Genomic DNA, 16,349 nt, shown 5'->3' with positions numbered 1-16,349 from the left:
TTTAGCGTTGTACTTGAATTAGCGGACGTTTCTTTCCGCCAAAGACGCTGAAAAGAATACACAGTCAAATGCAATACGCTTACAATAGTTGTGTGATTTTGGGGCAGACGGGGACTGGGAAATCGTTTCTAATTAAGGAAACGCTCAAGAAAATCAAAGGCAAATATGTTTGTATGCACCCCTTAGATGTAACTTCTTTTTAATTTTTGCTATGAGACGTTTAGTGTGTAATATTACATTGTGCATTATTCAAGAAATGTGTATATACCATAATCTGCTACAATTTCACGTCTTTCAAATAACAGTCCATTGTCCTTTTTCAAGATTCATTAGTATTTCTTCAATATTTAAAGTTTAAAAAAATATTTTAAATCTTCTATTTTTTAACAGGAATAACTGACCTATACAATTCAAATAACATTGGTTTGCTTATCCCCCCCCCCCTCATGCGCGGATCTAAAGGGGGGTCAGGGGGTCAGGACCCCCCCCCCCCTGGAATTTACCAGGTTAAAAAATGTATAAAGTAAAACAAGAAAACAGTTACCATGGACCCCCCCTGGAAAACGCTGCCCCCCCCCCCCCCCCCCGGTAAACGCGAATATGTGTGAAATGGGTATGAAAAGTGAAAGATTTGAGGCAATAGAAGTAACAACTACCCTCCCCCAACGAAAAAGGTTTTTGGACATTGGGCGAGTTTGTTTGTTTTTTTTTTTGTTCTTTTGTTTTTTGCTTGTTAAGAAATTTCTGGGATTGGATTTTTTCTTGACCGGGGTGGAAACCCCCCCCCCCCCCCCCCCCTGGAAAAAATATCTGGATCCGCGCCTGCCCCTTACCAAATTTACCCTGGAGTTGAATAGTATACGACCCTTAAGTTGTTAGAACTCTTCGCTATTTTTCAATTTTGGTTGAAAATGACAGAAAAACAACGTGGAAGATGAATGACACAACATAATTTATGATTTTTCAAATACTTCTATAAAATGTGGTGCATTACTTCACTATTATAGTGAAAAAAAAGATTGATTATATAACTGACTGTGTAAAAGACACAAATGAAAGTGATTCATTCCCGTTCGCAGGAATTCCAGTAAGAATACACAAATAGTTTTTTCTTCTCATATGACCTCCTAAATGCTAATTTTGACGTCATAAACTTGTGCATTTTCCGGAATTTTATTTAAAAATTGCAGAAAACATCAATTTTCAATGAAATTTTCTTTCAGAAAACATACTCTGCCACCGTCGCCCACAAAGATTTTTATGTAATTTTTCAAAGCAGATTACACAATATATCTAAAAATTAGAGCGGGCGACAGTGGCAGACACTATTCTGTAAAGGAAAAATAAGCTTAAAATGAGGCATTCTGAGGCTTTTCTGCATTTAACTAAGAAATAACCAATTTGAAATTAATGACGTCATATTTCCAGAAAGACCTATTTCATGCCATATTCTTTTATGTTTATCATCTTCATCTACTTAGCTCTTGTTAAAGCCAATTTCGTAACTTTTTATGAACATAATATTTTAGGCCACAAGAAAGCCCAAACCGTCCCTTCTTCCTGCAATAGCTACATGTAGAACGTAGAGGTAAAATCTCCGAAGGACTTCTTATTTTGTACAGAAGCGGTATTTTTACAATTGATGACTCTTGTTCAAATCTATATGCCCTAAACATCGGAATGAGCTGGATATTCATTGGAAAGACAGAATTAATACTTGTCAATTTTTGGGCGCGGTCATACCAAAGACATTAAAGAAAAAGCTAGTAGAGGTGCACAACCAACCACATGCAAGCAACACTGGATGCATACGAGGGAAACTATTACAGTTGGAACTGGTAAGAAAATCAAAGTTCATTTATGAATCAAGATTAGAAAATGTAATAAGTTGTTGTAGAAAAAGATGCAATGCTTCGTTAATAATCAGATGATTATTAATGGTTGTGTGATAAAATGCCATGGGATAGGATGGCTCACTACAGTATAGCCTGTTATTACAGTAGGCAACTTTTTATATATTTTTTAATATAGAATGAGAGAGAGAGAGTACACTGTACATGAATACATTCATGAATATCTCATAGTAGGCATATGTGACATGTTTCTGCGAGGTACAAGGTAAACTGCCACACACATTTTCATGAAGTGTGCCAAGGATACACATACTTGAAGTCCAATCACATTTACAGTCGCCCGCGTGGCGCAGTGGTTAGAACGTCGGCTCTAGAGTCGCGAAGTAAAGAGTCAATCCATTATGTCGCTGGCTTGAATACCGCTGTGGGACGTGGGGACTGGTCCTTCGTATAAAACTGTATAATAGCCCGAAATGCCGAGTTATGACAAAACTTAGCTCTCCACCGGCAAGTGGCGGCGTCTCCATCTAAGTAAAACATTCTCGAGAGGGGCGTTAAACAACATACAGTCATACAGTCAATCACATTTACATGATTTATTTACTCTTTTGTGGTCAATCTGTGGTATATCGGTGAATAAAAATACATAATTACTACTTTTTTCCTGTAACATTATGTACATGTACATATGTACCACCTTTACATATTTATTGGGTAGCATCTGATTAATGATTTCTGAATGCAATATGACTCTACCCAGTGTTCATGTTACGCTCCACTAGTACCTCTGTCCATGTCTTACACGTACACGTACATGTAGTACGAAAAATCAATTTCTGAAATCAAAAGTGAGTTGGAGCTATAGAATGTTGTAGGTAAATAGTTTTGGCAACTATTTCAGCATGGACAAAAAGCAGAACACTATTCCACAAAAGGGCTTTTTACCGAAAAAAGTATTAGGTTTATTTGTCATATTCTAATATATAAAAAAAATTACAGAGGTGTAATTCTTTCTAAAACATTCTCCCTATAGGCTAGCTGTGCTACTTGTAGGAATATGAGATCTAATTACACTTTATTTCTTTTGCTGATGACAATAAACAAGTGGTTGTAATTAAATATAACCATAATTTTCCGTGTTTTATTTTAACAAAAAATTCATCCACTTGGTTTAACATGTTAATTATATATTACCGTGTTGTTATGATTAAGATCTGAAGAATTTTAATGTCTCCAATGTGGCGAAGTGATTAGAGCGTCTGCTCTAGATTCGCTAAGTAAGGAACTGATCCTACGTTGCGGGTTCAAATCCAACTGTGGGACGTGGAAACCGGTCCTTCGGATGAGACCGAATAAACCGAGGTCCCGTGTTACGGTAGGTGGTGGCACGGAAAAGATCCCTCCCTGCTAAATGGCCCTGAGAGCCGATTATAGGGCAACATTCGTAGCTCTCCACCTGCAAGTAGTTGCGTCTCTATCAAGAAAAAAAATTCTCGAGAGGAACGTTAAACAGCAACCAATCAATCGGTCAAAAATTATTAATTTTATTTAAATTTTTTTTGTGGGTACAAAGAATTAAATACGGTTGTTGCATATATCGGCCTAGTAAATTTGCAAAAAACAAACAGTAATATTATCAGGTATATGATGCTTATTTATTTTCTATACCCTCGGGTCTCTCCAACCACGGTATTAAAATGGCGCCAAAACGTCACACATATACTACGTACATTTCAAAACCTTTCCGTGTACCGATAATTCCACTAAATATTGCAATTTTTATGATTTTGATTGCAATTTTCACTATGGCCGCAACGAACGCGATTCATGAGACTTATATATGTTTTTGATATAACTGAAATGTATTAATTTATAATGATCCCATCAATCGCGTTTGCTGCGGCCAACACTAAAATTAAAGTTTTGGTTATTCCGGATTCCAATAAAAAGCAAGTTACAGTAATATTCTTACTTCAGAAATCGTATCGTCCTTTTCATTTTGCGATTAAATGAAATATAATTTTTAATCATAAATTATTAACATACATTATGTAACAATAAGAGTGAAATTGCCTTTGAAAAAATAACGCTTATTACGGATTTTTTTCAACAACACCAGTTTGGTTTGTTTCGTTATCTACAAAAAGCGTCCGTGACAACATAGATGTAAATTATGACGAACAGTCTAGAGTCTGCAAGCTGCATTTAAACCAGAAGAAAATGACCAGGTAATGATTTAATACATAATTGCATAATATGGGAGTTAAAATTTGGCAAGTTGTTGTTAAGAAGACATCGACATCATGGTTATGTCGTCTGATAATGTCGCACAAGTTAGTGTAATGAAAATGACGTCAGCGAACATTCGCATCATATAATTGGAGCAATAATGCCCAAAATAAGTAAAGTAGATTATGATTAACCCTTACATTCGTTCATATTAGTGATGTGAAATGTTTTGATAATCGAAAATTTAAGAGCTATAATAAATTTCTTGCGCATCAAAGTAGACCTAAAATATTTTATAAGAAAATGTATGAATCCTGAATGGCTGAATGGTTATAGTAGGTAGGTAATGCTACGTTTACACTATGTTCCCGGCGGCCACGGCAGCCCCGTTTGCCCGAAACGTAGTGCGCCGTGAGATTTTGGTTATTTTCCCCTCTATATCCAAGTCTTGACAAGTTCTTTTGCGGTCTTCTACGGTCTTCTATGGAATCCGTGATGGGCCGTAGGAAGAAGTTGCCGTGGAGTGCCGGAGGCTCCACGGCGCACTACGGTTCTGCCACGTATGCCAGCACGTTCCCCCCAGGCCTCTTACGTTCTGATAGGTCCCCTCTCGTTTCTCGCGTTCTTATGAAGTTCGTATACGTTTCTCACGTTCTGTCAAGTCTTTCTACGTATGAAACATGGACGCCGGGAAATTATGGATGATGTTTTTACCAGAGAAGGTCTCCTAACCAGAAACAATCATTGTATCATGACCCTTCGAAGATAAAGCATCATGAATTCCCAAGACGAAGATTTTATTTTCGCGTGTTTGCTGGGTGCATACCTAAAATCACGTCGTCAAAATGAAGAGAACCAGCAGCAGTTACAGAGAGGAAAGGCAGGAGTGCAGCAACTAGGAATGAGACGAATAAGACGAATGAAACTTCTCTGCAGTTCCCCGCTTTTATATGCTTCCTCTCAGACCGCGTGCGCCGTGTCAGACCGTAGTAGAACGCAACGCACCGGGACCATAAACCGTAACATGCCGGGACGAACAGCGATTGAACGCGAGGAAACGGCTACCATACACCCTAGTTTGCCGTGAGGACCGTGATGAAACGTGGCAGAACGTGATAAAACGGACAACAACCGTGAACTAGCCGTGACAGAACGCGGACTAAACTCAGCAAAACGTCTCAAAACGTGAATGGACCGTGAGATGAATGGAAATATACATTCTCCCGTCCCACTGCGGACTGCCTCCAAGTTCTGTTACGGTCTATTACGTGCTGTCGCGTTTTGTTGCGTTTATTCCGTTTTACTACGACCTACTAAGTTTCACATCTGCAACGTGGCCGCCGTGGCAAATTTTTTGACAGTTTAAAAATCTGGCACGGCATCCACGGCAATCGCGATGAGTTACGTTTGCCCATCCCGTTGCCCTAAGTTTTCTCACGCCCGTCCCGTTTTTTCCACGGTGGCCTGAAACGTGATTGCCGTGGCTGCCGGGAACATAGTGTAAACGTAGCATAACCGCGCGGAAGGTTGTGAGTTCGAATCTCACTCGGGGAGTAATTTTTTTTTATTTATAAATGTATATTTCAAAAATCTTTTACTAGAAATTAAAAAAAAATCTGTTTATTTATTTATTTCCAAATGTAGAATTGTATATGCATATTTTATAATAATATAACATTTTACAGAAAAGAAATATCACAAGAAGAGAGTTAAATTGATAAATGGATGGGATTAACTACTGACACTAAATCAGGTAAGGGTGTAATGTATAAATTAAAGGTATACCGGGGTATGTCTTCCATTAATATATTTTAATGAAATGATTTTGGTGAGAGCTTTTGATAGAAAAAATAAATACAGTGCTCTTTATTTTTTTTAAGATTAATTACAATGTAAAAATATATATATATATATTTGGTGTAAAAAATAACGATAAAAGACAATTTTTTTTCTACTTTACATATATATCTGGCGATGATGATGGCTCTTAAGATTTTTGTTACTTTTAAATTTATTTTCAAGGTTTTCTTTTGAGATTCACAAATGTGTTGCAAGGTGGAGTAATTAATTTTGTCTGTACATTAATACAGGATGCCAGGAACAGGACCTAAATCATCTCCCTGTATTCTGTGTAATAAGAGGACTACACCAAACGACAGGTACAAAATAAAACCTAAACATACTTCAATATTAGAAAGAAAGTATTTACAAAAGGTAAAAGAAGAAGAGGTTCTGTGTAGGAAGTGCAGATATATGTGTGAATCGCAATTACCAACTTCTGAAAGTATCTCCAGTACTCAGGAAAGTGAACCAAATAAAAGAATGAAAATGTCTGTGACTGCAAGTCCACCTTCTGTGACTCTTAGCATCCCCAGCACATCAAAGAGCCATGCGAATTGTCTTATATGTAAAAAGCCAGGTCCAAAGCTTATAGGGTGACTCAGTATGCCCGTGTCAGAGCTTTCTTACGGAAAAAAATGTTTGTTCCTGCCGGCTCTAGATGTTGCCCAAAACATATTGCAGATAAAGAGTTTACTGACGATGCACTACAACAAATGCAGCAAACAAACCCTGACACAAATATCAACAGGACATCCATTGTAGAACTGCTCCAACAAACTAGGGAATTCGCTCTACGGAATGAAAGTATTAGACTCAACTTTGATGACGCCAAGAGTATGGATAACGAAGATTATTATAATCTTACTGGGTTGACGAAAGACCAGTTTGATGAGCTGCTCTCATACCTGAAAGACGTTGACATAAGGGCAACCAAGACCAGAAGTGTGAGGACTTGTATTGCTATTCTATTAACCAAATTGCGTTGTGGAATGAGCAATCATTTGCTTGGAACTCTCTTTGGCATGCAAAAATGGCAGGTGATTTCTTTAATTTACAAATAATCTACATTGTAGTTCTTTGTAATCTCTTTAAAAAAATAATAGTATAGATCTGTGTTTTCTTTTCTAGATAAGGCGTGCTGTATTGACAGCAAAACATGCTCTGATGTTGAACTTTGTTCCACATCATTTGGGATTTTCCCACATTACCCGGGAGGACGTTAAAGAAAACCACACCCGTCCACTTGCAAAAGAGCTGCTCTGTACTGTAACTGAAAATCCAGTAATACTAGTACTTGATGGGACATATATATACCTACAAAAAAGTGGTAATTTTACATTCTCAAGAAGATCATTTAGTACTCATAAACACAGGCCGTTGATTAAACCTATGATAGTGGTTACTACATCGGGGTACGTTGTTTCAGTGCTTGGGCCATACCTAGCCGACTCCAAGAATTCAGATGCTAAGATTTTGACGCATATGATAGAAACCAACGTAGAGGAAATTAAAGATTGGATAAAGGAGGAAGACATATTCATTGTCGATAGAGGGTTTAGGGATGCGGAAACTCTACTCAACGACATTGGAATTCATGTTGAAATGCCTTCCTTTCTACCACGTGGAACAAAGCAACACACAACAGAAGAGTCTAATGCAACACGTTTAGTTACAAAAGTAAGATAACTATTGAAGAAACTCAAGATCAAAAGCATAATTATTTTTAAAATGTATATAAGATGTAATTTTCAGAAGTATTTCAATTGTGTTCTGATTAAATAAATGAAAAAGAACTGTAAATCAAAGTAAATCAATTAAGATCAACATTTGTTTTTTAGCTACGATGGGTCGTCGAAAGTGTTAATGGTAGAATCAAAACCTGGAATTACTTGGACAGAACCATTCCCATTAGCCAGATACCACACATCGGAGACTATGTTCGGATCATTAGTGCCATCTGCAATAAATTCAGGCCTGATGTTAGTACAGGATTAGAGAGTGACTTGTCGACAGCTGCGAAGATGCGTTTTCTCTCCAAGGAAGTCAATGTACTCAAGGAATATGTAGAGACAAATGGTAAATTGCTGCTGTAACTCAATATAAGAGCATTACATCAATGTAATTTCTAGTCTATTATTACTCCCCTGCCGGTGAAACCGGAGGTGATTACAGGTCAAGATTGTACTTCGTTCCACTTCATTGATAGGGGTTTCCTATCGTTATTTTTTTTTCTAAACGCTTGCAAATATTAAGCTGAATTTTTAGTAGGTGTGCATCTTGATGAGTTATAAATCAGATTTGCATTTCATTCCGCTTCAATGATTTTTTACAGAGTTATGGCATTTTCATTTTTTAACGGGGACCAGATTTTACATGCCGATAGGGGACTATTGCTTATGCAGTGCTCTCAGAATGCTTGTTTTATAATATCTTGATAAATTATGAATTTCTAAATTTATTACAACTAATTATGAGTAACATGCTTTTTTAAATGTAGGTTTAGACAAAAGGGAAGTAAGGTGGCGGAAGATTGACGCCAGCGACACAAGCATTGCATTTCCGCAACTGTCGGAAGAAGAAATACGTGAATTAACAATGGGGGTATATCAGATAAAACTAGCTAAATCCTATGCTCAGGAACATCTGGATAAAGATGGCAACTATGAAATTTACGTCAACAATGACCATGATGGAATTCTACGTGCAAAACTTCAAAGCAGGCATATATCGGCAAAAAAGTATTTATTGTGGATTGGGTTTGATGAGATAAATATAAAATCATGGTTTTGCAAATGCAAAATAGGGTCAAGAGTGGTGGGAATGTGCTCCCACATCACTAGTGTTAGATGGTTTTTATCCTTTGCAAGGCACAGAGAAAACCCATCCAGGTGTAACAGCAAAAACCAGAAGGATGGGCACTCAAAAGAGCCAAATTCGGGGAGATTTAGTTCAAAGTGAGGGAATTCCTGTACAATATATATGTAAATTGCGAAAAACAGCAAGAAGACCAAAATGTTACAAGATTGCTGCAAACCGGAGAGTTCGAAGGAATGATGATGGCTTGAAACAGTTCAGCAGAGATGAATGGTTAACTTCGTCAGATCAGGAGTCTGTTCGCTAGTTCTGTGAGATAAGAATCAAAACCATTAGAAATTTCGTTCATTAAACTTGATCCCAATATTATGAAAAATTAGTATTCGGAAAACACTTTGCATGAATGGAAAATGCTGATTTTTGTTCATGCAAATGTATGATATTTATTAGAAGTAATGTAGCTCATCTTGAGTGATCTTTTGGTACATGTTGTCTTTTAAAGCCGCCTATGTAAACTAAAGTCACCTATTGCTATCTGTTATTGTCCGATATCGTTTGTCGGTCGTAAACTTTTGAACATTTTTAGCATCTGTGGAACAACTGAACTTAATGCGGTATACAGCATATATGGGTAAAGGGGAACTTTTTTTTTCAGAATTTCATTGTCCCTGCCCCCCTAGGACCTGAGGGGTGGGGCTTAAACCACCAAAAGGGATGGCGCTTCCTACAGCTGCCATGTTCGATGATGGAAAATTATTTTGGCTTTTTTTTCACTTGCAACGTTATGAAGTCCCTCTACAAATTTCATCAGATGCGACAGCCTCCGATTTGGACACTTTTGCATGGTTTTCTAGCTGACTGGCTCTTAAACTAATGTCTAAGAAATGTCCATTCTAGTTACCATGGCAACGATTATGAATTTGAGGAAATATTTTTCGCATGAGCTTAGTTTTATTGAAATCAGATCAAAACTAAAGGAGAAGTTATGTTTGAAAGGAATCTCAGGGAATCTTTTTTTTTTAGTATCCATAGCTACACTGTTCAAAGTAATTAAAAACTGGTTATGAATCTTTTTTTAGTCGACTTGTGTGTCGAGTATAATTCTAAAATCAGAACAAAACTGTCGGAGGAGTTGCATTTTATAATGTTTTTTTTTACATTCAGGCAGACGGACGGACAGCTTACTATTGCATAAGCTCTTTTGGTCTCTAACGAGAAAGAGCTAAAAACAGTGTTAGAATTTTTATTTTTCTCAACTTTTCATTACTACTGCTAACTAGGTTCTAGATTTAGGATTTCGGTAAATTCTCAGACTTAAAATTTGTTTTTGACGACGGACCCAGTATTTTCAGAGTTCTTTGTTTGCTCTGCTCAAGAATTTTAGTGTTTCAATTGATTTTGGACCCCCCAAAAAATTCACAGATCAAAATTTCAAAGTTAATTTTAAAAACACCTTAGTTAATGCTGGTATGTATACTCGCAAAACCTGCACTTGTATTTATCATACGAACGACTAATAAACCAATGATTTACGACATAAACAAAACAATTTTCAGTTCCAATCATGTATATCTTGTTTACGTATCACATTTTGTATTCTACATTGCCGCACGCTTTTATGACCATTCACTACTGTCTCGTATGCATATTCTTTTCAAATCGTCTCGTAAATTCAAGAAAATATATTTTAAACATTATTGCAAAGCCCTACGTGAAGTACTAGGCTGAATTTAATGCTACTGTTGACTTTAACTAAAAATGTTGATGTTTATGTTAGATGTTAAATGTGTTACTTAATAATTCCATCAAATTACCGAGTATTTATTTACTTAAATTTGCACAAGAGTGTAAGGAAGGTTTTAATGTCGTGGAGTTTCTTTTGAATCAACAAAGGTATGTTGCGTGTTTTTTTATAAACAGAAAAGAAACTATTTTACAGATACCTTTATATATATATATAAGTAATTTTATCAAATGTTATTTTTCACAAATTGCAAAAGTTGAGAATATCTGAAATAGGCCTACACAGGACTTGAGATCCCTTTATTTTAAGGAAGCTTGAAAACTAGCTGTGTCATATACAATTTAAATTAGTCAAACTTTTATCTTCTCATCCATGGATCTGTTATCTCGGGTTTATTATATTTCCTTATTAATGCAGATTATTTTTGTCAGTCCCTTTGTGTGTTTACTATGCGACTTTCCTATTTTCATATTCTTCTTTAACAGGAAGAAGACAAAGATGTTCTCTAAGATACAAACCATATTGTTTCTAACATGTTTTGCTTTTGCTATCTTTCCTGGAGGTAATCTTTTTATCATTCAAGAAATGTCATTTTTAATAGGCAATCTATATATTATAAAAATGAAAAAAAAAATGTTTTTTTACGTATAGCGCCCCTTCCATGTATTTTTCATATTGTAAATTGAAGCAAGACGCAAGTTTAGAGATTTTAAGTTTTCTTGTTGCCCTTGGGTCGCAGTGAGTAGGGCGCTAACTCTAGAGTCGTGGAGTAAAGGAACTGATCCTCACGATGTAGTGCGTTAAAATCGATTCTAAGGGCCATATTAACCGATTCTCGTGTTGCAGTAGGAGTTGGCACGAATCCCACTTCTCAATGGTCCTGAATGCCGACTATAGGTGTACACATTCAGCCCTCCACCGGCAAGTGATTGCGCCTCCATACAAATGAAAAATTCTCGAGAGGATTTTAACCTACCAAAATAACTATAACTAATCGGTATTTATTTCAGCGATTTTTTAAATTACAGTAACCTCGAAAGTGGCGAAAAATTGCTAACGATTTGTAATACAATATATTAGCAATCTTGACGCCTTCGCTTTAATTCCATAATTGAATCCTGGATAGAATTTCTACTGAAACGGTGTTATTTGTTTTATATTTTAGGATCCAATGCCCTCGACTGCTCAGATGATGAGTTACAAAACTGTAACAGAGCTAGCTATGAGTTACACGCCATGGGTATGAAATCACAGATTTGCAGGTATACTTTTCTCTTTACCTATGAAGGAAGATTATACCCGCTTCCTCAGAATCTTAAGTAAATTCCTTAATACCTTTTTTCCCCCTTGGTATCCATTTCTCAAACTTTGCACCCGATATTATCTAAATTATTTATTATCAGAAAAGTGTATTTGAATCCGAATCGTTGTATTGTTGTTTAATTTTAGTGAACAATTTTATTCGAACTAAATGTGATAAACGTTATTGAAAACGCATCAAAAACGTGAGGTCGCTACCATTTTCCGCCCAAAAGGCTGATAATTTTGTGGGCACAATAACGATAATTGACTGTGTATTATATGACTGTGACTGATATCGTTTCTAAACAATACAGCATGCAGCCTGAAACATGGTCAAATCTGAGGTTACCAAATTTACACGTTCAGCTTTGGCTTCAGATTTGCGTTGCATCGGATCGCCTTCGTAACGCAGTGGTTAGAGTGTCTGCTAAATAGTCGAGGAGTTGATCCTAACGTCGCGGATTCTAAGTCCACTGTGCGGCGTGGAGACCTGTCCTTAGGATGAGACTTTTTGAGTCTCGTTTTAGTGATCATTTCGTTCTATAGTCAATACAATGATGTCAGCAAATATAACTTATCATTGAGTCAAATACTACCTTACGATTTAATTTATTGATTGGCCATTATTTACAAACTGAATTGTCCAGAATTTTTCCCGTTATATCCCGATCATGACAAGGAGCACACGGCGGCTGTGCCCTATCGGCAGAGGATGCTCACTCCTCCATGGCATCTTACCTAAACTCTGATGTTGTTGAGGACCATTTTTGCTTTGCTGTTATAGGGAATTGTTAATTTGGCTTTTGAGTTTGAATACTCGTTATATCCAAATATTTCACCGTAAAAAGCGAGGTCCACTGTCGCACTTTTTGCACAAAACGACCCCATACTTCTCGATGTGTCTGAGTGCCAAGTATATGTAAAAATGTAGCCCTCCCCTAACAAAAAAATACTATAGTAAACTATAGTTTACTATAGTAAATCAAAGTTCCAAAGTTTTCACGATAGTAAATCAAAGTTCCAAAGTTTTCACCATAGTAAATCAAAGTTCCCTAGTTTCTACATTAGTAAATCAAAGTTCCAAAGTTTTCACCATAGTAAATCAAAGTTCCAAAGTTTTCACCACAATAAATCAAAGTTCCAAAAGTTTTCACCATAGTAAATCAAAGTTCCAGAGTTTTTACTATAGTAAATCAAAGTTCCAGAGTTTTTACTATAGTAAATCAAAGTTCCAAAGTTTTCACCACAATAAATCCAAGTTCCAAAGTTTTCACCATAGTAAATCAAAGTTCAAAAGTTATCACTTTGGTACTATAGTTAACTATAGTTTACTATAGTATTGTTTTATTAGGTCCAGCTGTAAATGTTTGTGACTCCATATGTATGAAAAGATTTTTGTTTCGTCTGAATCTTCACTCTACTGAATTAAAATGAGTGCCACCTCCATGGTAGCGGTAGGCTCAGATATACAAATATAATGAAAGAAAGATTATCTGTGTATAATTACGAACTTTTATTTGTTTTTACAGTACCACCAGCAGAAAAATGAAGTGTATAAAATCAGTAACTGATTACTGCAACTCAAAACCCATAGCACCTGCCCTGGTTATCAGCAAAGGAATAACTTCTACGGATCTGTTGAAAGAACAGCGAAAGAAGTGGGGATGTGGTAAGCGATAAAGGATAGCTTGATTCAACACATGTAATAGGAAGATCATATTAAGAATTATCTAAATCTAAATTAATTTTTTGTTAAAAATTATTAATAAGTTAGATTAAATGTTTTATTTCAGATAATACAAATGGAGGAGAGAACCTAAAGACTTGTCTAATAGTAATTGCTGTAACATGCCTGTCTGTCTTCAAAATTTATTATTAATAACCATATATCAAAAACCTTGTAAATGAAAAGAAAGTAAATTAAACATGTTGAGAAATGAGTAATTTATTCGAATGAAGGATTTGGAGATAACGAGCAGTATTCAACATCAAAGTCCATCAAAGTTTTGGACCTCCAAAACATCGGAGATGGAATCAGTTGTCATGGAGGAGTGAGCATCCGCTGCTGACCGGTCACACCCGCCGTGTGCCCCTTGTCATAATCGAAAAATATCGGAAAAATCTGTCGTCAATTCAGGCATAAATAATGGACTAAGAATAAATATGAAAAACGTCAGTCAGCATTTAACTCAATGATAATTTACATTTGCTGCCGAAGTCATTATATCTGCTAAAAAACTTACGAAAAGATGACTTGAAACGAGACTGCTGATAATCTTGTTTCATGAACTTGTTTGTCAATAATTTACCTCGTTTTAGAAATTGTTCATGCTCTTGCTCATCGAATCAACTGAGATATATAAATGCAGGTGACGAAGGTATCTTGCTGCATAATGAAGGGAAGTTTAAGAAAAAGTTGAAGTCGTCACGTTTATCATACATTGAACAGCTTGATTGTTAGGTTACCATTAACGTCCTTTTGAAGCAGAATATCCAAGTATGAAACAGATGTCTCAGACTTTGTGTTATCTTTTATTTCAAGTTCACTGGGATATATTGTATCGACATAGTAATGGAAATAGCCATTGTTTACTGACGATACGTCCTCTTCCCATTAAGCCACGAGTTTTTCGATGTCTTTACTTGTAAAGTCGACCATTATTATTTACCATGTGCTTTTAAGTAATGATAAAAATAGGATGACCCCTAGTGTCGTTACATTTCATTGGTTGAAAGTGATAAGTAAGTTAAGACTTGTAATAGGAAATAGAGCATTGCTCTATTCTTAATACAGTTTTATAAGATTCGAAAAATCTTATGATACACTGTATTAAGAGTGTATACACAGTAAGATTTTGTATTATAATACAAATCTTATAATACAAATCTTACCGTGTATACCGACCTTAAGGCCATCTTTAAAATAACGTTTGGTACCCCTCTTCCGACTCAGGATAAAATTATTGTTTCGGTACTTTGATAATTCTATCATACATGTATGTCACCGGGTTCACAGGTGCGTGAAATCAGTTGATATCTATGGTCTCAATAGCTAAGTGGTGAGAAGAGCACTGGCACGCTACGCCAGAGCAAATATGTTCGATCTTGATTGAAGAATTGATTTTTCACCACTTTGTTCTTGATTTGGAATGTCTGTATTCCTTTAAAGTTATTTTTTCCACTTTTTAGCTGTGAATTTCTATCTTTGATATCATACACCTGTTGCATCTCTCTGTGTTCTTATCCATATATGTCTTGGCAACTTTGTAAGCAAAATCCAAACGCTTTTTGAGTTTACTCACATGAGCTTCCCTATTCCTTGGCTTCTCCAACAACTTGTCTATTCCCAAGTAAACATTTATGGCGAGTTTGTCGTGGCAGCCAAACATCAAATAGTAAGACGAATATCCTGTCGTATCATGCTTCGTAGCGTGTATGTCTGCACTTGGGGATTTAATATTTCCAACCTTTCTTGTTCAACTTATTTGATAAACGGACAAACAAACAAAAATCTTCACAGACATCATGCGGAGGAGATATATTTTATTAACCGTTAGTTATTGTCAATCCTACTGTATTAGGAAAAGTGTTCTTTGATTTCAATTTCTGTATTGTGTGCATAACTATTCCTCGCTATCTCCAACTCCTGTAAGAGGCATCACAACCTATCATTTTCTTCATGAGATTGATATTTACAGTCACATGAAACACTTTCTTTTTGGTAAGCTTTGCATTAGTTTTAACTAAAGCACACAAGGACCCTTTCTCTACGCAATGTATCAAGTGCTGTCTAAGGAATGGTGCATCAAAATTGAAGAGGTTATGACCTTGATTGTAACTAAAACAGAACTGCATTTGCAAACAAATTTCATGTACAATCAACGCTGTTTGTTTGTTGTTGGATTTGTGGGATGCAGACTGTCATTTTGTGAAACTTGCTGCCGTGCATTCTAGCCAGCTGTATTTGCAGGAATGTGCTGATTTTCCCGTTGCATTAGCTGTCAAGAGCATGTTTTTGCCCATTCAATTTCATATAAGCTACCCAGTGGAATTTTCCGTTATGGTAGATCTAGACGGCAATACACATAACGTTTTGGAGTCCGTATTTCCATTGGGTTTCTTTGTCTTCCCATAATGGAGTTCTTTTCGTCTGTAGAAAATCATTAATATCGCCAAACTGTTGCTTTAGAATTTGTTGAACAGCATTTATGTCCGAGTCAAGTGATTGTCTTGTTTTAATCTTCTCTTTGTGGTTAATTGTTTATTTGCTGATCCATTTTTGGTTCTCCGATTTAGAAAGCTCACTATATAAGTTTATGTCGAGCTTTCTTTTCTTGGCTGGTAATTTATTATCCACTGATGGTTTTGACTGGATTTTGCGTATTTTGGCAGACAAAGGGAAAGGAGGAGGTAATGGAGACTAATGGAGTGTTAATTCTGGTGAGGGTAACTGATGTGATATGTCACATGAGGATGACACTCTCTTGGTACGACAACTGGTGACTGAAAGCGAAGCTTCTTTTTTGATTTAGGTGTCTTTTTTTGTTGCATCAATGAATCTGGTA

The 16,349-nt window shown here is 36.2% G+C and overlaps 2 protein-coding genes across 2 annotated transcripts; both read left to right on the top strand.

Moving 5' to 3' along the window:
* The first annotated feature begins 4,857 nt into the window (after positions 1-4,857).
* On the top strand, positions 4,858-9,045 carry LOC134260514 (uncharacterized). The gene is made up of 7 exons (XM_062743070.1): positions 4,858-5,165; positions 6,173-6,241; positions 6,517-6,961; positions 7,053-7,601; positions 7,763-8,000; positions 8,422-8,625; positions 8,792-9,045. The coding sequence occupies exons 1-7, from the start codon at positions 4,858-4,860 to the stop codon at positions 9,043-9,045; spliced, it is 2,067 nt and encodes a 688-aa protein (XP_062599054.1).
* A 1,881-nt stretch (positions 9,046-10,926) lies between these two features.
* On the top strand, positions 10,927-16,230 carry LOC134260519 (uncharacterized; the record flags this gene model as incomplete). The annotated part of the gene is made up of 5 exons (XM_062743073.1): positions 10,927-11,044; positions 11,648-11,744; positions 13,314-13,453; positions 13,578-13,618; positions 16,177-16,230. Coding segments are annotated over exons 1-5 (396 nt in total), but the record flags the coding sequence as incomplete, so codon positions are not given.
* Positions 16,231-16,349: the final 119 nt, after the last annotated feature.

The sequence above is a fragment of the Saccostrea cucullata genome, unplaced genomic scaffold (assembly GCF_032062105.1).
Source record: "Saccostrea cucullata isolate Sc308-1 unplaced genomic scaffold, CSIRO_AGI_Scuc_v1 ctg2137, whole genome shotgun sequence".
NCBI classification, from domain to species: Eukaryota; Metazoa; Mollusca; class Bivalvia; order Ostreida; family Ostreidae; genus Saccostrea; species Saccostrea cuccullata.
This window is presented reverse-complemented; position numbering and strand designations above follow the sequence as displayed.